At 35.1% G+C, this 21,474-nt stretch overlaps 1 protein-coding gene across 1 annotated transcript; it reads left to right on the forward strand.

The window, feature by feature from the left end:
• The first annotated feature begins 3,924 nt into the window (after nt 1-3,924).
• LOC135071731 (sorting nexin-13-like) lies at nt 3,925-19,997 on the forward strand. The gene is made up of 23 exons (XM_063965511.1): nt 3,925-4,155; nt 4,356-4,467; nt 4,545-4,759; nt 5,091-5,323; nt 5,536-5,688; nt 6,708-6,880; nt 7,632-7,748; nt 8,138-8,252; nt 8,363-8,491; nt 8,776-8,996; nt 9,089-9,153; nt 9,253-9,293; nt 10,469-10,561; nt 10,669-10,782; nt 10,970-11,103; nt 11,758-11,970; nt 12,343-12,439; nt 14,311-14,390; nt 14,492-14,610; nt 14,856-14,924; nt 15,052-15,158; nt 15,791-15,904; nt 16,578-19,997. Exons 1-23 carry the CDS (start codon nt 4,034-4,036, stop codon nt 16,682-16,684), a joined length of 2,943 nt encoding a protein of 980 aa, XP_063821581.1. The 5' UTR covers nt 3,925-4,033; the 3' UTR covers nt 16,685-19,997.
• Nucleotides 19,998-21,474: the final 1,477 nt, after the last annotated feature.

Raw genomic sequence — 21,474 nt, forward strand, 5'->3', positions numbered from 1 at the left:
CCAAAAAGGGTTCTGGGCCATATTGTGTTCCCTCCGCTCCCGCTCTGGCCAGTTCGTCGGCATTTTCATTGTCCACGATTCCCGCGTGACCTGGAACCCATCTCAGCGTTACTCTGTTACGTTTCCGCTTACCCTCCTCAAGTTCAAAGTAGAAGATGATTCCTACTACGCTAATTGAGGACGAAAGACGCAGGAGGACAAAGTTACTGACATAGCCCACAGAATCGCTAAAATCAAGTGGCAGTGGGCGGGGCACATATCTCGTAGAGCTGATGGCCGATGGGGCAGTAATGTTTTTGAGTGGCGACCACGAGCCGGAAGACGTAGCGTGGGCAGGCCTCCCATTAGGTGGACCGACGATTTGGGGAAGGTCGCAGGAAGTGCCTGGATGCGAGCGGCGCAGGACGTCGTTCGGCTGAAACAAAAGAACTAACGCTAAGAGAGATGGCTAAGCTAAAGAAATAGCCAAAATGGACCCTCGTAAAGCACTTGCATTTGATCTAATCACCATGAAGTCCATGGTCTTGACAATGACCACACTGAGTGAGAAGAACCTCGCAAGTCTCTTAACTTTGGAAATGATCCATAAGGCTGGCAAGTCGCCTAACGAATTCTCTTATCGTTCAATTAATCTGACATTTGTATTGTTAAAATTATGGAAAAGGATCATTCTTGCTCGTTTATTCCCTTGCCTAAGTATGACCCATGTAATATAGTATACCCGACCATAAATTTTGGCAGAAACCATACCAACCATAATCAGTACAATGTTTGGAAAAGAAAGAATCCTGTTTTTTTTTTCAAACATTTTTTCTGCTTTCGCTGCGGCTTCAGCTGGGTTTATCATAAAGGACTACTGTATTAAATTAAAAAATACTTTCTAGCACACTTCTACTACCTGCTGATGGATTCTTATCTCAGTGACAGACAGTTTTACATCAAACTCGGTGACAAAATCTTCTCTTTTTAGCTGCAGAGCTGGAGTACCCCAGGACTCTGTACTCAAAGTAGCCCAGACACCAGAAAGCTGCGGCATTCCTCAAATGTAACTGTGATCTTAAAGTGACTAGACTGTTGCAAAGTCAGCTGCATGGTTGACCAAGTGGCGCATGTAATTAAGCCCCGAAGTCTCACCATATTATCAGTTAAGATGTGAAACTTATCCTCCGGCCAATCTAGACCTCGAAACATTGCTGCAATCAACCTGCATTAAAATCCTGAACAGTAGGATGACATGGAAAGACTAAATAACTAAATATAAATAAAACAGAACTGAATATTATAATATTCCACCGACAGTCAGCTAATCCAAAATTAACTATGTGCCTCTAAAGAGCTCAAAAATACATGTTAAGGGTACTTTTATCGGTACATTGGTACGCTCGTCTTTAGGAAATACACGAGAACCTGATCTCAGCCAGACCCGCTATCCAAATATCAAAGTATCTATGATCAAGAGAGCTAATTTACTAGGGTAAACCACTGCTCTAGTGGCTCAAACCCCAACCAACTGCAAATCACCGGATTAGTCTTGACGACAGATACTAAAAAAGCAGATTAAAAAAAACCTAATGAACAAAGGTCAAACAAGGTCACGCCGCCGACGCCGCCGCCGCCGAGGTCAAAAAGTCGGCGCGCCGCCGCCGGCCAATTTTATATCGGCGCCCACCTCTAGTACGTGGTACGTCGGTCAAACGGTTTTTCGTTCAAAACTTCATTTTGTGCGGGAATTTTTGCGTGTCTTTTTGGTAGTTTCCTAGTGGCCAGAGATGCGTGTGCGACGGGAGAAAATAGATGGGTAGCACGTCCCTAAGTAGGAGAGCTAGACCACCCGACGTATGTGGTACGTAACGTCAGTGTTAGTGTAACTTTTTCAACATCGCTTTTGTATGTTGGTCCATAGAAAAAATTTATTGTTACCAGTCTAATTTATTTACTTGGCCGTCTATATATAAAAAACCTTATTTACGCCAAAAATTATTACAAATGACGAAGAAATTAGCAAAAAATCCAGTGGATGAAAATTTTTATATTAGTTGCGGTTTTCGAGGACAATCATCATGATGGTGAAGGAGCTTTAGTTCATGGCTTTGGATTTGACATCTTCTGAAAATTGCATACCATATTTTTATATTTCCTAGCTAGTTTGAAGCACGGCAAACTGGTGACCAGGTCATCAAACAAAGAAAGACTACAGAAAATAGCCTTCCTAAATGAACTGTATTAAAAAGTGACTTAATTTGTGAATTATTGCTATTGAGATTTTTTCCTGATTAAAACTGTTATTAATCTTTAATATGGCCAAAATAGAAGTTCCTAGTGTTATCGAATATTTTTGTGTTGATTTTAAAAAAATGCCTGTCTAACTTTTATTACATCTGGGGGATTTCACCAATATCATACTATTCTATTAATGTTACTATGTTTTTTTTACTATTTCTGTTTAAATAAACATGTGTGAATAATTTAAATTCAAATTTCACCAAAGTTACACTCTATTGATACATCAGGAGGTCTTCAAAGTTACGTACGTATGCCGTACGTACGTCAGTGTTAGTGTAACAAAATGACACGTCAGTGGTTAAGGGTTAATAAAAATAAAATTTTTCGCCTTAAGTTTATTCTTTCTTGATAGTTTCTTTTGAACTTTGATTAGAACAAAATTATTTTGAAAGAATAGTAAATAATCTAACATTCCTTTGCTTAAAAATTGTAATATGAAAAAAAAAAAAACATTAGGGATGTATTGTTAATATCAAATAATTTTTAATCGATTTAATCAAATCGTATAAACCTAATGTAATCGTATAAACGTATAAATAGCTAATGAAAAAATATGTTTATTTGGTACTTAGCAAATTATCAAACGTATAAATAGCTAATGAAAAAATATGTTTATTTGGTACTTAGCAAATTATCAAACGTATAAATAGCTAATGAAAAAATATGTTTATTTGGTACTTAGCAAATTATCAAATCACAAAACAAGACCTTGAATATACAAGTAAAGGAAGCTAAGGTAGAATTGATTCCTTCCAAGCTGATATCATGCTCGTGGAACGAGGTCCATTACCCCAATTGCGGTAAAAATTTTCAGCTGCAACGCTATTGGACTACTAACGATAATCAGCCTTTTGACAAATCCGTATCACGAAGTTTAAACGTAAACGGAATGCTACTGCGCCTTAACGCAAAAGCTGTCAGAAAGTTACTTTATCTCAAACGCAAGGTAAACGCTTCACGCACATTTACTGTATTTTGGTAATTTTAGTTCCAAAAATCTTTGTAAGCGCGTAAACTTTACTGTGATACTGAATTGCACATCAGTTGGAAAGAAAATGGAGCGTAACTCTGGGCGGAAAACTCTTAATAGTGCGTTACAGGGCCCCGATTACGCTAAAAATTTTCATCTTCAATGTGCCCGGACGACGAACAAACATCAGCTGTTTTGACAAATCCTGAAACGAAGCATAGACGTAAACGTAAAGCTAAATATCTCATGTGACAATGAAAATACTAGGAAGGTACGTCCATTACCGTAATACCGAATTTGCACCTCAGCTGGAATGAAAAACCGAGCGCAACTGAAGAAGAAGCGCGTATGTATTGGAGACGTTAAAAATTAGCGTAATCGGGGCACAGGACTTGCGGCGCATGTGACATACTGTGAAAATAACACTTAATGATGATTATTTATTATCATCTTCAGTCAGCGCGATCTGTAGAGGGGTGCCTCAGGCACCGTACCTGCATTGCCTGCCACCTGTTTGTAGCGGTGAATCGGTAGATGTCACATTATACAATGACAATAAATCTGTATGATTACTGATTTCCTTCGATTTTTTTAAATAGATAATGTATTCGATTTAAATCATTACAAAGACAGCCCTACGTTTCATACGTCGTTGCTATTTGTCACTGTCAAGATTGTCAAGTTTGTTTTCACTTTATTTTTTGTTTGATTTTCACGCAAATTACAGAATTATTGTTAAAATTATTTTTAATTTATGACTTCATTTCACGAGAAAATATTATGACGATCATGGTGCGGAGAATAGTGGGCTGGTTTGGACTAATTTCCATAATATTGACGGGTTTGCTAGGTGTTGGATGGTATTTAACAATTCTTACTTTTATTGTTACGTTTCTGATAGGGTAAGTTACCTTTATGTTTACTTTTTAATCTGCCTATATTTATTATGAAACCTTAGTTAGAAGAAGAAGCTAGAGTTAAATTATTTCTGATGTTTTAGACTTGAACAATACAGATACTACGTCTGTAGTGCTTCAGGCTAATTCACCGCCCCTAGAAAGTACTAATAACAGTTCACTGTGTAATGTTCATTTCTTTTCAGCGTGGTTACAATTTTGTATCTCAATTATGATAGTAAAAAAATATTTACTGTGGATTTAGACAATTTGGATGACCCATTGCAACAGACAAATTTTTCGATCCGACTACCCAAAGTAAGTGACTAAAATACTATGTCTCGTACATAAAAACAATCAAAGCTTTTATTATTAAATTCATTTTTCGTTTGCAGGTTTTAGAATTATTTCAGTCAAATGATTCATTACCTAAGTTTGATAATAGAATTACAGGCAGTGAGACGGTCGACTCTTTTATAAATGAAATAATAAATATCATTGTCAGTGATTACGTCACGCCATGGTACGAAATATTGACCAATGATGAGGAGTTCACCAATTATTCTATTAAACGATTGGTTTTGGCTACAGGAGTCAATGTCTCTAACAGGTAATTTATCTGGAATATTCCGGTCTTAGTGTAATAATATCAATAGTGGTACTTATCCTCATGTGATATGCTAGATTAGCAATTTATGACAGGAATTATCTATGCTATGTTATAGCCAATTTTCCTGGAGATCATGATGTTATAATAAAAAATAAATAAATAATAAGCTTCATGAATTGATAAAGAAATAATAAATCTATATTGTCAATTAATACCCAGTTCTCTATTTATCTGTTACACTATGTATCTTTTTATCTGTTACATGATTGACGTTGATTTATTGAAATCATCAATTTTATTGCTACTTCTACTATTTGATTAACGTTTTCAGGGTAAAAAGTGTGGACTGGATCTACCTCCTCGCAAATAAGTTCCCAGAGGAGCTGACGATGCATCTCAAGCTGTTCAAACAGTCCAAAGTTAGGCTCAAACACATACAGCTGTTGAGTGCTAAAGAAGCCAAAGATATGACTAACGGTAGTTCTAAACCAAGTCCCAAAAAGCAAGAGGACAAGAAAATGCATAGGAGGAATAAGAGTGAAACGGACTTGTCGTGGCCTCCTGGTGAGAAATATTTCTAGTAACTTTATTAAATTAATTTTGATATAAAATCTAGCCATTTGTGTATTTGTTTAAGTATCTGTTTGATTTATGTTTACAATAAATTTCAAATTGAGGGTCTGGTTTAATTTTGTTGAGGGTCAATAAGAAGAAAATATATTAAAAATATTTGACTTATTACTGTTATGAATATTAAAATTTTTGGTTTGTTACAGATTCACAAACATTTGGAAAATCAAAATTTTACGGTAGTAACGAAAGTTTAAATGGTAAAACGCTGACAGATCTTTTTTTCGATCTGGAATGCTCTATAGAGAACAGGCAAATCTGTAGAGATACGTATTGTATTGACACAGAACGCGAATATGGTGAGCAAATGTGTATTTTAGAACAATATTATATGAATAAAATGGTTTTATTATGTACTAGCGACTCGCCCCGGCTTCGCACGGGTGCTAAGTAACCTTCCTCTTAAATCACTCTATCTATTAAAAAACCGTTTCAAAATCCGTTGAGTAGTTTTAACACTGCAGTACACGCGCCCCTTTTTTTACACGAATACACGCGCGGCCTACTCTGGTAAGCCAATTTAAAATCACTGTAAATCAGTTTGTAAGCAATTTATGAATAGAATTATTATGTAAATGATAAAAGTGTTTATTATAGTTATTTTGTAAACAAAGTTTCTTTATATAACTATTTGGGATCAAACATTATAAACAGATTTAAAAGTTGTAAATTTTTGGACCAAAATTGCGCTCTGAGACCAATGTTAACAAAAAAAAAAATTGACTGAAAAAATATGATTAGTTTTTTATCTGTCATAGTATTCATGACTTTCTACTGCCTGGTACACGGTGTAAATCCGTTTGTTGCAAGTGTTTCATAATTTTTTTGTTGAGTGATTTCGGGCTTTTGAGTAGACCCACAGTTTTGACGGCCAATTTTAGAAAAGTGCGCATACTCTAGCGACCCAAGCTTTACTGGCTTACTGACAAATTTAGTAAACGAGGCTTTCCTGGAATGCCAGCTCTCTGGCGCAAGTTTTCAAAAAGTTATAGCGTAAAATGTTACCCTGGTCTACTATAGTAGTCCGCGCGTGTACTCTAGTGTTAAAGATCTAAGCATACATAGGGACAGACAGCGGAAAGCGACTTTGTTTTATACTATGTAGTGATCTAAAAATGATTTCTGACTTTAACTAGCCTAGAATGCGCGAAATTATATCGTTTCATCGAGGCAGTTTTTTGATTTGGACAATAAACCAAATGTATTCGTCTAAAATCGACGATAAGATAGTACTGTGGCGCGCATCTTTCGCAAACATAATTGTATCCTAAGTTGCATATAGTTTAAAAAAATATATAACAAAGATATTTTATTTCAGCGTTGCTCTGCGAAGTGTCAGAGGCCATCCTCTACTTGGTGGCCCCTGAAGAAGCGTGGAAATGTCACGCTCTAAAGATAATATTAATCGAGCTGCTGTCCGCTGTGGTATTGAGGCCACTGATCAATCTGCTGAGTGACCCGGACAATATAAACAGGACCATTATACGAACTGTGAGTGACAATATCTTACTAATATTATACGTACAGAAGGAAGTCTGTCTGTATGTTTGTTTAAACTACTACAGATATTAAAAAATATTGATAAAAAAGTAGATTAGATTTGGGTGAGGGTACTTTTTAATTTGTCTTATTTAACACGTAGGATGCTACGCGGCTGACCGGTGTGCCTCGAACAATAATATTTCAGTCTTAACAAATTGTAGACTGAAATAAGACTGAAATTATGAAATATCAAGAATAAGTTTTGATTTGCATAAATTACTATGGTGCATTAGTGAGCACCGAAATAAACGCGGGTGAAGTCGCAGGCCGATGTTAGTCAATAAGTTGACCGACATTGATGTGTTCATTGAACTCAAAAGATAAGCAACTAAGATGCGATGCTTAATAAGTTGTCAGTGTATTGACCTATACATATCTTATGATATTAAAATTATTAAAACATTCGACTTGCAATCAACAAAACTGTCTTAAATTGCTTTAAATAGTCACTCTAGTGGCTTTTAAGATTAGAGTTTCGTTGTCTATGGTATGAGTACGTACATGGCATCTTCGATGGGTTGGTAGCGCATAGACTACCAAACTATTTAAAGTAGAAAATAATTTCCCTTTAAAGTTTTAACACACATATTATATTATTTTTAGTGTTGTCGACCTTTAAAAGTTTTAACACACATATTATATTCTTTTTAGAGTTGTCGACCTCTTAAAGTTTTGACACATCTATTATTCTTTTTTTTAGTGCTGTCGGGACTCCAGTCTGCCTTCCGAGGTATTCCTACTAGTTATAAGATGCTGCGGGGACGCCGAAGAGTTGGACGCCACATTGGAGTTAGTCCAGAAGGATATACAGAAACTAGTAAGAATCCTATTAATCCACTTACTAATTAAAGTAATCCAAAGATAACATTTTTGGTGATAGTAATCGTACTGTGTGCCGCAGTTCCAGCTAAAAATTTTCGTTTTTCTTTCGCTTTCGTCAAAATAGTAATTCTTTGCGATAGAATGAGACGACATGATCGCAAATGCCTAGCTAGAGCTGTGGCCCACTGGTACATTGCATTATACGCACAGTCGCATATCCTACAATAAATGGTTCACCTAGACGTTTTTTAAAGCTGTTTTTTTTATCACAACACATTTTTGTACACTTGACAAAATAATAAAAATTCTAATTTATGAAGAAAGAACATCGATTCTATCCACGTCACTTGTGGTTGTGAAGCTAAATAATTTTATTTCTTTTAGCATTCAAGAGACAGTGTAGGCGAATGGGAGTTTCAAGACCGCCAAAAGCTATCGTCATTACAGTACCTCACAAGAATCATACAAGCCAGACGAGCAACTTTGGGACCACAGGAAGGTATAAAAAATATTGTTTATTATTTCATTTCCATTATGCACCTTAATACCATGATATAAAGAACATATTTGTTTGTTTATCAAAAATTAAAATATATTATTATGTTGCAGGTGCCACAAGTACTGGAAGCACAGAAAAAGTGTCGGAAGAAGTTTCAAGAACACTGAAGTTTTTGAGAGCGACTACAGCGTGGAGATCAAATGCGCAATACTTACTTGAAATAGAACTGAACGAAGCTGGTAAATGAAATATATTTTACTTATGACCCATTCATACCACTCTAGAATACCAAAAAAGATACAATGTATCTTTTTTCCTTACTGATTATCATTAAAAAGCTATACAAGGTGTAACAAAATAAATAAACGCACATTCTCTTAAAGGGCCATCGTCGATCAGTTCGTACAATTTGTATGAAGCAGTCGGATTATCGCCATTTTATCAGCCGTTTTTGTCTTAACATCAAATCAATATTTAATTATACTGTAATTGGTATGATTTCATACAGTTTTTTCTTACACAGACGCAACTCACACATCAAAAGCGGTCATAGACAACCTCAGGTCGTCGGCTCTTGAACTCTGTGATCTATACCTGTCTCCAAACCGACCACCAGTCATAGGAATACCTGAGAACTGTTATTCGGAACTGGTGAGGAAGATCAACACCGACGGAGAAGAATTCACAAATAGCCCAGTGTTGTGTTTTGATGACGTGCAAAAATGTGTCTGCGATGCTTTGGAGGCGAGTAAATAAAGATTATACTTCATTGTCAGTTATTTTTAAGTTAAATGTAAAGTATAAGATGTTTTTTTGATTTTTTAATTTGTTTTTAGGATGATCCATCTTGGCAAGCTGATTTTATGATGGACGCTGATGAAAACCAAGAAAAGATGAGCTAGTAAGCAATTAATATTTTAGAGTTTATAGTTTTTTAAATAAGTAATAATATGCAACACACAAAAAAGAAAAAAAACTTAATTTAAGTATTTTTTTGCAGTGAGACTAAAAAAGAAGAGAAAAATGATAAAAAATATACTGGTAAGTCAAACATTATCATTCTAATTTTGCTTACGTGCTTATGACTTTATGGATATTTTGATATCGATACTCCACTAAAACAAACGACATACGAAAATCACATTCAGATGTTTTATATTCGAAAAATGAACACGTCATCTAATTTTACCGCATCCGTGCCCGTTAATCCACGGGCACGCGTTCTCTTCAAACAAAAAACGCTCTTAACTCCCAAAAACAAAGCACATAATCTTGTAATCTGCAGAGAAATGCAAGAAAATTGTGAAGACATGCCTGAACCAGTTGCCAAGGCTTTTCTTCAAGTCAAAATACAAGTATGAGCTCATGAACAAGTCTTCCACATTCCCTCGCTCGCTCACTCGAAGAGTACCAAGTAACAAGAACCACACACTACCTAAATGCAATAATTTTGGTAGTAAATTTTACAATACATATAGTTGCACTTTAGTTTTTAGTTTAGTTCTCTGTAGCCTTATTAAGTTGGTAGTGGGATGTATAATAATGTTGAATCTGATAATTTGTTTATTTATTTGCATATATCATTCATATAAATATGTCAGCCGAAGCGATAAGTTCTTATGTTGTATTAACAAAACGATATAATACATTGTAAGTTGTTGCTCATTGACGAAGTAAAGAACGAATGAGTAAATACAACCGTATAAGAATGTTTCCAGGATATTCCCAAATTATTATTTTTTAAGTGCAATTACCGAAGACATAAATGCATTATTTGAACTCAAGTTAATGTACAAAAGTTGTCTTTTGAAAATGTGTAAATTCAATAACAATTTCTGATGTTTTTGCCCCATCGGTATAATAAATGATCTCTCTATCTATTCTAGTTGCAAATCGTAGGTAATTCACTAATTGGTCTGAGACGAGAATAAATTTTAATGCTCTAAAAACACTTTGTAAAGCGTTTTGCACGTGGTTCTGTTATTGGGTGTTAGCACACGAGTGATCGTATTCCCGCTTGAAGAAGATTCTAATCCCTTCTTTCTGTTCTTCTATCATTTACTATTCTTTTTAAATCTATTAGTTAATTATTTGTTTCTTTATTTCAGTTGTATACTATCTATATTTCTGTATTACTTGTGTTGAATGGTAGATAATTACTGATTACTTCCTCAGTGATTATGTTGTTTGAAGAGTAAGTACCTGTTTTTTTTCAGGTGAAATGTTGCCCGTACCTGGATCGAGGCATAACCGATCACGGTCAGACATTGTGGGTAGTTTTGCGCAGAAGATGATCAATGAAAGTGCAGGTTTGTTGATGCTGTAAGATGTGTTCTATTCTCATTCTTGTTTTTATTACCATTAAGCTCATAATAGTCTTAAATTGCTTCTATTTGTAAATAATATCTACTTTCAGGCCCATCTAACCTGGCGTCGGCTAACGCGAGCAATCTTTCGTTGTCACATTCCGAAATCAGTCAAAATGCTAAAAATCTGATGTCTCCATTATCAGCGTGTATCATTGAAACTGGTGAATATTGTCATTTTTATAGATTTACAAGTCTCGTAAAATCGTAGATCGAAAAATTTGCATTAGGATGAATCAAAATAGAACATTTATTTCGATCGTAATCATAAATTAATAATATAGAAATTTGAACCGTGAGATTAAAACCTATCCTATGAGTATCATTTTGTCTATGGTTTGTTCTTTTTAGCTCTCGTCCAAGATAAAGGTCGTGCATTTGGGATATACGCTATAGCAGTGACTAGATTGTCTGACAACGAGCTCTGGCATATCTACAGGAGATACAGCGACTTCCACGATTTGCATTCGTCGATCAAAGACAAGGTAAACGTCACTATTTCTATTATACATCGATTTACAGTTATTTTCGTAGTGCTGTCCTTTTTGGTTTATTAAGGTTGGAAAGGGATAGATTTAACTCAGAACCATCTGTTACTAACAGAGAAAAGCTAATTTATTCTTATTTTATGGATATTTCATCATCATCATTTCAGCCACAGGACGTCCGTTGCTGAACATAGGTCTCTCTTAATGATTTCCACGTTGCCCGGTTGGCAGCGGTCTGCATCCAGCGCCTTCGTACTACCTTTATGAGGTCGTTGGTCCCACGCTGCGTTTTCCGGTACGTGGCCTTCACTCCAGAACCTTGCTGTCCCATCGGCCGTCAGTTCTGCGTACTATGTGCCCTGCCCATTGCCACTTCAGCTTGCTAGTGCGTCGGTCTATGTCAGCGAATATCTGGAAATCGAACTTAGTCCCCCTTATTACAAAAAGTTAGACTCTGGTTGAACTCTGGAAATGTCATTTTAAACCAGTGTTCGTCACGGGTTTAACTTTTATTTTAAAAATCTTTGCTTTGTAATTTTCTCTTTTACTAATAAAAGAGTAAACACCCACCAAAAATAAAAATTAGATGATGTTATTCGACAATATTCGTTAGAAAAATTGCCATTTTTTACCTGGATTATTTATTTCCAGTGGCCAGAACTCGGCAACCTTCCGTTCCCAGGCAAGAAAACGTTCCAGAACACTTCCCGATCAGTCCTGGAGAGTCGCAAGCGAATGCTCAACAACTACTTGCAAACGCTCGCGAACCTTGCTCGCGAGACGCGGTATATGGCGCTGCTGTCGCAAGACTACTTGGGCGGTTTCTTGAGTCAGGAGATACAGACTGAGAAACATATTAATGCGGTGAGTTGAATGAAAGTCCTATTTAATATTAAACATATTACCCACTCGTAACAAGCATATTGAGCTTACCACGAGGGGTTAACGGGATCATTAGTAATTTATATTAACAAAAAATATTTAAAAAAAAAGTAAAAGAATGGATGGATGGATATTTGTTACTCTGTCAAGTAAAACCTACTGAACGGATTATGATGAAGTAATTTAAGAGCCAGTGAAAAATTTAGGTTAGTTTTCTCCTGGTTTTTAAAGGGGGACATGCGCGTGACATAATATTTCTGTGACAGACCGAAATTCTCAAGGGCGGAGCGGCAAAAACTAGTACATTGGAATCATTTTTTAGAATTTAGATTAGAACATTTTTTTTATTTTCAGCTCGATGTACTGTTTGTGAACCCATTAAAAGCTGGAATGAGGACGCTGAAAAACATGCCCGATCAGTTTGCGAACACTGTTGATGGAGTTATGGACGGTATGTATTTAATTATTTTTTATCATAAACTGGCCCGTAGTTTGACATCGGGCTGTAGCCTCAGTTGTTCCCACATAATTAGGGTTTATGCTCGAGCTTTCTCGAACTTGAGAAAACTCGAGAAATTTGGCTTCATTCGAGACGAGAAAAAAATTACTGGAGCTCGAGAATTCTTGAGTTTCGATTTTGAAGCTTTAATATTCTTGAAAGCCTATTTTTCTTAGACAAAAGTAAGTTTTAATTACTTATTTAATAGGTTAACGTTGCTTTTAGACTGGCCTAGTCTTCCCTTTTTTAACTTATTTAATTTGCAAGTAATAATCTCAATCGAAACAGTAATAATGTTCACCTACGAGTATGCTATATTTATTATGTATGTTTAAAGCGGACTGATTTTTTGAAATTAAAAATAAACTGAAAAATTTGTTAACTGTCTGTTAGGTTAGATACTCGTGCCTCCTCGTAAATACGTTTATTTAAGTCGTTGTCATTAAAAATTTAAAAATTTATTAAAAAAAATTGTTTTGTTTATATTAAAAAAAACTATTTATCGTAATTTTGCTTCTTTGGAAAACAAGTCCAAATAGCAAAATTATTTTTATTGTTAATATCCTTAAAATACACGCGACTTTATGACTTTTGCTCCTTTAGCTAATAACTAAGTTATGATTTTTAGTTAATATTAATTATGAAATATTTTTTTTGTTTTTTTTTTACCAAAATAAGTGGTACTAAATTCTAATATTGATTGTAGATATAAAAGTAGGTATATTAGATTAAAAAACCTGTGTTTTTATTAAATTTCAACCGATTTCAACAGTTTTAATTAAAAGACTCGAGACCCGAGAAAACTCGAGACTTTGGCCTCGAGAATTCCCGAAACTCGAGAAAAAAAATATGTCGAGAAATTAGAAACCCTACACATAATCGAGAAGATCAAATAAAAACTTTAGGGTCAGTGTGTAACATCTGGGGGCACGGCAGTGCCCCCACCAAGTCGAGCAAAAAAGCGGCACGGCCGTACCATCCTTTTCTCGAAGCAATTCAGGCCATTTTCGACCGCCTGTAACTTCGTTGTGGATAAAACTAGAAGGCTGAATTTTCATTAGCTATGCAGGCATTGTAAAGACACGGTATATTTAAAATTTCATTCAATTTGAACCAGTAGTTTAAGAATTATAACGGGTCAAAGTTACTTAATTTTGTCACTCACTGACTCACTGACTCACCGATCATCAAAATTCTAAGGCACTTCTAGCAGACCTAGAAGCTTCAAATTTGGAATATAAGTAGTGTTTGGTGTATGAATCAAGGAAAAACTAAAATATTTGGGGGCACGGTAGTGCAACCGCCAAGTCGAGTAAAATTTTTCAATTTCGGTCCAGTTTTCTAGATACATAACTGCTGTCTACAAAATACAAAAAGAAATGAGATTTGGGGGCACGGTAGTGCAACCGCCAAGTCGAGTAAAATTTTTCAATTTCGGTCCAGTTTTCTAGATACATAACTGCTGTCTACAAAATACAAAAAGAAATGAGATCCCATAAAAAACAATACTTGTCAAAAAAACCAAGTCTCGCAACTCAGTTGTTCTACGGTAAAAAGTTGTGAGATCCATGTAATACCAAGTCCAGGCCAGGAAATCTTTAACGTTTTACATAAATATATTGACTTGGCCATCGCACTAAATAATTTAATTTACACGTGTTTTCATGCGATGGCCAAGTCAATATATTTATGTAAAACGTTAAAGATTTCCTGGCCTGGACTTGGTATTACATGGATCTCACAACTTTTTACCGTAGAACAACTGAGTTGCGAGACTTGGTTTTTTTGACAAGTATTGTTTTTGATGGGATTAATGTTTTTAGGTATATCAAAAGTGTTTCAAGGCAAGAGTGAGAATTCCTACGATGGTTTGAGAAGCGGCAACTCTTCGGATGGCCAAGATGTAAGTACATTTTTACTTTTACTTTATTGTTTTTTGCAGTATTATTGAAAAATGTGAAAGACAAAAGATATTTCTTTTAAATTATGTACGTTTCTTGGTAGGATGGCGATGAAAGTATGGCCCTGAAGTTACTTGAAGAAGTGCTCGGCATCAGAGGCCTATGGCTTCGACGTCGGTTACTCGCGCCCTTACGGACGCTTATAGCGGACAGAGTCAATAAGTAAGTAACATTTGTTTACCAAATGTTATTAATAATACCTTTATTCCAGCTGATTGAACTCCACTGGTAGACGTAAGCCAGTTCCAAAGTACACGACACGGCATCCCTTTTTTCATCCAGCCACTGCTAAGTATTTTCTTTATGTTGAGTTCGTCTGTTCATCAAACAAAGGGCCATTACGAATAACTAATCAGTGGACAGCAAGACACAAGAACAAAAAATATTAATCTGATTTTTGTTTACAGAAAAGTGTTCGAGCTCGTAACGGATGTCACGTCCCCAAGAAATGTAGTCCAGTATTTAAAGTCATTCAAGTAAGTTTGTCTTATGAATTTCGGTTATTATTAATGTTTTGTCTTTTATACAACAAACAATAAATAATAATGTATAAATCTTTATGTTGTATCACTTCACATAAGTTTGTACTTTTGTGTTTTACAGGCAATGGTTGACCTTTCGGCACAATGCAAGTTATAGTAATCGTGATACAGCCACGAAGGCTAGAACGAGAGTTGCCGCGAAAGTGGCTTTGCTTGCCGCTTGTTCAGGTAACGATTTATTTACAATTGTGTTTAGAAATTATAATAATTTTAACCGGGTCTCTATCGAATCGCATTATTTTTTGTACCCCTAAAGGACAATTTGACAGCATTCTCCAATAATTCGAAATCACAACTTTTCTAAAAAGACACTTCATTCTGGTCTTAAAAACTTAATTAATTTTAAATTACCTGTAAATTACGATTTTTGGTTGCATTGTAATTGAAAAAAGTAATTTAATTAAGTTGACAAAATAGTGACGTCACTTGCTTGTAGTGCCATACAAAATCTATGGGAGAGTTTCGTTTTGACAGTTTTAAAAAGTACGTCAATTGATTGGTGGTGTCAACATGTCTATTGTCTATGGCACACAAACTTTAAACCTAAAAGTTTTTTGCCCAAAATTTTTTGGCTGAAATGTGTTTAGCTCCTTTTTGAAATTGAAATCACTGAGATATCAGACGTAAATACATCATTTTTATTCGATTAACTTGTAAAGTTTATCTGTGGAAACTGATTAGGCTACTGTACTGATTTTATTTTTTAAGTTCACATGTATAAACTCATGCTGTTTGTTTCCTTAATAAAGAAAAATAAAAAAAAATAAAATAAAATTTTTGTTTTAAACCCTTATTTTCAGACGACCTACGTCACATAGTGGGTTCGGACACGGCGCGGCGCGGCCTGCTAACGGTGTTCGATCTGTTCCAAAACCAAGAGATCAACAGGCGACTTATATTCGTTTTACTTGAAGGTAACTAAACATTTCATCATCATCAGTTCATTTACCCTGGGTGGCACCATCTTAACTATTATAAAAAACACCGGTTATCGTTATAATTACGGTCAAAGTTAGGTGGTGCAACTCAGCCTTAGTTTCCACTGTAGAACGATGACCCCCTCTAATTTATCAGATGCAAAAGGGAAGATTTGATTCACTCTTCCCAAGCTGGAAAAACGGGTTGAGGGGGCGCTATTTTCAAATATTTTTCCTAGCCTCTTACGACGAAAAAACTGTTTTAAATTAGGTCGTATTTCTAGGCCCCGAAAGTGTATTATTTCTTGACGCAAGTATAATTTGTATTTATGTAGGAATTTAAAAGCGTATTATTTCTTCAGCTTTATTTGTATGTTTCCGGATAAACCACATGAAAAGGAAAGCCTTCGCTCCGTCTTAACACAATCTTCTTTTGTTCTGTCTTGTGCAAAATCACCTTTCTTACTCACTCATTCATTGCCTTTCACTCACTCCCTTGCGTTCCGTTTCATACTCCCACATTTATGTAGTTCTCTTCGTAGAACAATTGGTAGCAAATCAGCTTTTTCTCGTACCAAATCAAGCAAACATTGTGGTATCTTATGTTGTTGCAGTAAGGTGCTATTTTGTACATACTTCTATTATTAATAACAATGTTTTTTTGTTACAGCTATACTGACCAATTTGTTCCCCGACAACAACGTCCAGGATCTATTCAAGCGTCTGTACTCCAACTCGCCGAGAGTCCCTGTGCCTAAGAAATCAGTAAATATATGAGAATTATACACACAATAGTTATAATTAGTGATCTAGGTAGGTAGAGCTGTTTTTGGTATAGTCACGAACCTAAAATGATTACTTAATCTGAGGAAATAAGGTTTAAATTGCAATGGAAATGTTATGAATTTTTGCACGTGACTTGTCGTCCCTTACATGACTAACTCTCTTGTCTCTCTTATCTCAGTTTTGCCACTTTCTCAAAACCACGGGTTTTCAGTTAGGTCATTTCAAATTTAGTTTCTGTTTATACTTTATTACGGACCTCGTATGTTGAGAACCAATGTACATACAGATACGTACTCAAATCGCCAAAAGACTGAGATAGGATAGTTAGTCATGCGAGGGACGTTGTAATACATTGTAATAATATGGACATGCCTACTTGTAAAAAAAAAGCAGCTATATTGAATAATGTGTTTTCAAAATGGTTCCTGAGGCAAATTGATATAAATTGGTGTGGGCTATTCAATGGTATTTATTTACTAATTATTACAAGTCCAGGATCTGTCAATATGCCTATTGCGGGATTGCAGTCAGAATGTCTATGATATGTTTGCGAACAAACCAAAATAGCTCTACCTACTCTGGTAATAATACACCAATTCCGTTGCCTTTTACATAGTGATACTAATTCCACCATAAAACTTATTGCAGCATACAAGTAGGTAGGTTACTACTAAAATATTGTATAAGAAACGTCCCTTAATGTTGTTCTAACATATTTTGTAATGCTAATGTTTAATGCAGAGCTATATTAAAATAAAGCAATATTAATAAATAATATATTGGGTTAACTTGGGTTATATTGCAGAAGCTAGTATCAATATTGTTACGGTTGTAGCAGTTTTAATATTCATACAGTGGTTTGTAATTTTTTTTGTGGGTAAATGGTCATTGGTTGTCAAATCAAGTAAAAAGTCAAGCAAATAAGGTCCCAATTGCATGGACATAAGGATCACAGCTCTTAGGAACTGCGCACATGACCAGGACGCACGGCAAGGGATTTTTGGGCGATGAATAATAATGTACTTTATAATTTTAACGCTACGGTTGAAATTGCAATGTCAATGATTTTAGGATGCTACGGCATACTGACTTAGGAATACCGGAGAGGCTAATGTGGGCTACATTAGTAGTCCCTTACAATTATTAAAGTCGTGTCGATTATGTGCACAGAAATGAATGTGCCAAGCCCGTTCGTACACCGTATGACAATGATACACGGTTCTTATTAGCTTGCCAATTTTTTCCCTCGGGTACAGTCGTAGAAAAAATTGTAAACCACTGTATGAATTGTTAAACTGTGATTGTAGTATAAGTTTTGTGCCAATGAGTCTAAATTTTGATAACATTCCAACTTGATTGGCCAAAATCGTGATAAAAGCAGTACCTAAATAATTAGGTACAATTTCACTAGCAAATTTTACTGTTTATATAGAAAAGAATAGATTTTTTACAAGATAATTTTAATGCAAGTTAAATTTAACTACCTGATGCTTTACAATCGGGGGAATATAGCTAGAATTTAGCTATACATACTTAATTTGGGTAACAGTAAATAAACACTATTTACATTATTTATTAAAATAATATGTATATTATTGCTTTTAGTACGATCTCTTTGAAAACGGATGAAATTATTTTTGCCATCCATCAATTTTACAAGTTTAAAAATTCTGTTTTATGTATTTCTACAATGCCGATACGTAGTGAAGATACTATTATTACGATTTTGTTTGTCAAATTGTTAATCTGATAAAGATTACTATATTTTTATTTTGATATTATTTCGCAAAATACGTCGCTTGCCTGACTGACGTAACTGACATTTTGCAAAATTTTCAGGTGATTACACAGATCGATTCGTCTTTCGAAATTGATTAATATGGTGTAGATAACTCAGTTTCGAAAAAAAATGTCAGATACGTCAGTTAGAGAGGCAAGCGACGAATATAGATCGTTTCATCCATGAAGACGCGCCCCATCACTTTTTGGTCGAGAGAAGCGCGGGGTGCGGGGAGTTTGATCCGAGCAATCAGAGCGTCCTAATTGTAGTGTGCGTGTACAACAATAATGACGCATCCAATAGTGCACACGCACACTACAGTAATGACGCTCGGATTGCTTGGATAAAACTCCCCGCACCTCGCGCTTCCCTCGACCAAAAAGTGGTGGGGCGCGTCTTCGTGGATGAAACGATCTATAGTCTCGTAAAACTAGTTCAAATAACGTACCGATGTTTGTTCTCGTCTGTTGTGCCTTTAGATTAAAGCTTAAAGTAAAATAATATACGAATAATATAATAAATTGTCATTAAAAGTCAGCAAAGTTTTATATTTATACGCATTACATACTGTAGCAAATTATACAATAGCATTTATTAGAATTTTCATATATCTACATAAACAAATAGTGATTATTATACAGCTTTATGAAATGTCTAATCAACGAACTAGTATAGAAAAGCAACACGTTACGTATTTCAAGAAATATATGAGCAATGGTTTTCTATATTATTGGTACTCAGTATTAAATTAATCTTAGTAGTATAATTACAGTTTTGGTGGATTTTAAAGTGGATTTTCAGGTTTGTATAATGAATAAATAGATATTGGAATCGTATAGTGATAGGGCCAAAAATAAACTATTTTTAACTGTAAATTGTTCGTATAGTTGACATAAATAGTTGCTTTAGTTCTAACATAAACAGTTAGTTTGTTGCAAAATCATTCTTAATACAACTACTTAAAATTGCCAGTATTTAGTTCGTATTGTGTTTTCCAGTATGGGTATCTGTATAACGTATTATTATTTTAAAACGATTTTCTAGTTTTTTCAGATGTCTTATATTTCTAGTTGAAATGAGGCGTCTTTCGGTATTATAGAAGATCTTAATAAATTTTCTAAATCGCAACAAATACTGTGGTGTTAGAACTTAAGCAACTATAAAAGTATGGAATACACGAAATGTAGGTATTTTTTGTACAACTCTGCCAACTCGGTTTCAGATATTTGTATGTGCCTCAATGATAAACTTATTCCATATTGATCTGTTCAGAATGAAGATTATTATATTGTAGTTTTTAGTAAAAAGATTTGTGAAGCAAAAGCAATATTAAACTTACAGAGATATAATACTTGCGTAACGTCTTTTACATATCAATTTCAATGGCTTGGTATTTATTGTAGTTAGCTAATAAATATTTAATATTCCAGTTACGGATACGGTTTAGGAAAATTACTATTTATTGTAAAATAAGCGAGTTCGTATTTATTTGTTTAGTTTTAAATAAATTATTTGAATAAATAACATCTTTGATTTTTATATCCCGAATGCTAGATTAACCCTATTCCAGTACAATAATTAGTGACCGACCGAATATTCGTTTTCGTTTTCGTTTTCGGCCATTTTCGGCCAAAAAATAGACATTCGGCCATATTTTCGTTTTCGGCCAAAAGCCAGCCGAAGCTTCGGTCAAACCGAATATCAGAAATACGTGAATAAGATGGTGTCGTTTATCGTTCCGATATCTTCGGGAGTGAATCTGGTGCACTCATGGTTCCAATCAGACTTGAACAGACGCGGTATTGTCACACTCTTTTGAAGTTGTGAAGTGAGGTTACAACGTAACCTCACTTCACAACCACTACACAACACAACCACTACACAACACAACCACAACACAACCACTTCTAAAGGGTGTCCAGCTAGAATTTTCCAAGTTCAAAATTGAATACAAATAAAACCAAAGAGTTTTCAGTAAGTTTAATTGTTTCAAAATAGAGTCTAATGCGGATTTGAAATACGCCATGAGTCACTGGTCGGGAGCCTACAGAGCGTTCGCAGTTGAGCAATAAGTATTTGAAATGTATTGTCGAATGATCGATGTATGTCTGATACTACAACTGCAACTGCATCCCGGTCAACTACGTAACTCTATTTCAGCAAGAAGGTGTCTCACCACACACGGAGAGTACCTCGATGGAGACACTGAGGATCAGCAAGTACAGGGACATACCCTAGCCGCCTCGGTCACCAGATCTCACACCATGCGACTTTTTCTTGTGGGGATATCTCATCTCAAGTCAAAAGTTTTCAGCAAACAATCCTTAAATAATTCAGGTTCTGTAAGAAAACATCCGCCGTGAAGTTGCAGGAAAATTATTAGCGCGATTTGCTCTCGCATAGTTGCGAATGTAAGGGTCCGGCTGTGAGAGTGGCAATAGTAAAACGGGCATCATTTAAAAGACATTGCCTTTAAAAAATTAAATCCGCATTGTTAAACTCCAGTTTGCATTAGTAATAAATAATCATTTTTGAAGTTGAAAAATTCCCACTGAACACCCTTTATTTCTTCTTCACTTCCCAATATTTCAATATACACCGGAAATAATATTCTACTAAGAATTCATAATTAATTTTTTTGAGTTTTAATGCCGGTTTTCTTTAGTCAATCCTTATCAAAATCAACTGTCAAACGTCATTATGTTTTTGGTCAAAACATTAACGGTTTCAAAGTTTTTACATAATTTCAGATTGAAAGGACAATGACCATAAATGTATGGAGTGTGGTCCAAATGTCCACCACTAACGAGACCTATGTAGTTAAATAGTCTACTAAATACTGATTCATTATAACCAAACCGCAATCAAAAATATTCTGTCAGTAAAAAGTTATGACTGAATGAAAAGTCATGTTTTTCACCTTTTCATCCGAAAAATTTTCTTAATATCATTATATCCATCGCACATTTTGGACTAATCTATGCATGTTATGTCATGTCGC

The sequence above is a fragment of the Ostrinia nubilalis genome, chromosome 5 (genome assembly GCF_963855985.1).
Source record: "Ostrinia nubilalis chromosome 5, ilOstNubi1.1, whole genome shotgun sequence".
NCBI classification, from domain to species: domain Eukaryota; kingdom Metazoa; phylum Arthropoda; class Insecta; order Lepidoptera; family Crambidae; genus Ostrinia; species Ostrinia nubilalis.

Coding starts and splice junctions, on each gene's coding strand:
- LOC135071731 (XM_063965511.1), top strand. CDS start 4,034: ATGACGATCATGGTGCGGAGAATAGTGGGCTGGTTTGGACTAATTTCC. Junction 9,294..10,468: donor AAATGATAAAAAATATACTG/GTAAGTCAAACA, acceptor GTTTTTTTTCAG/GTGAAATGTTGCCCGTACCT. Junction 11,971..12,342: donor CTGAGAAACATATTAATGCG/GTGAGTTGAATG, acceptor TTTTATTTTCAG/CTCGATGTACTGTTTGTGAA.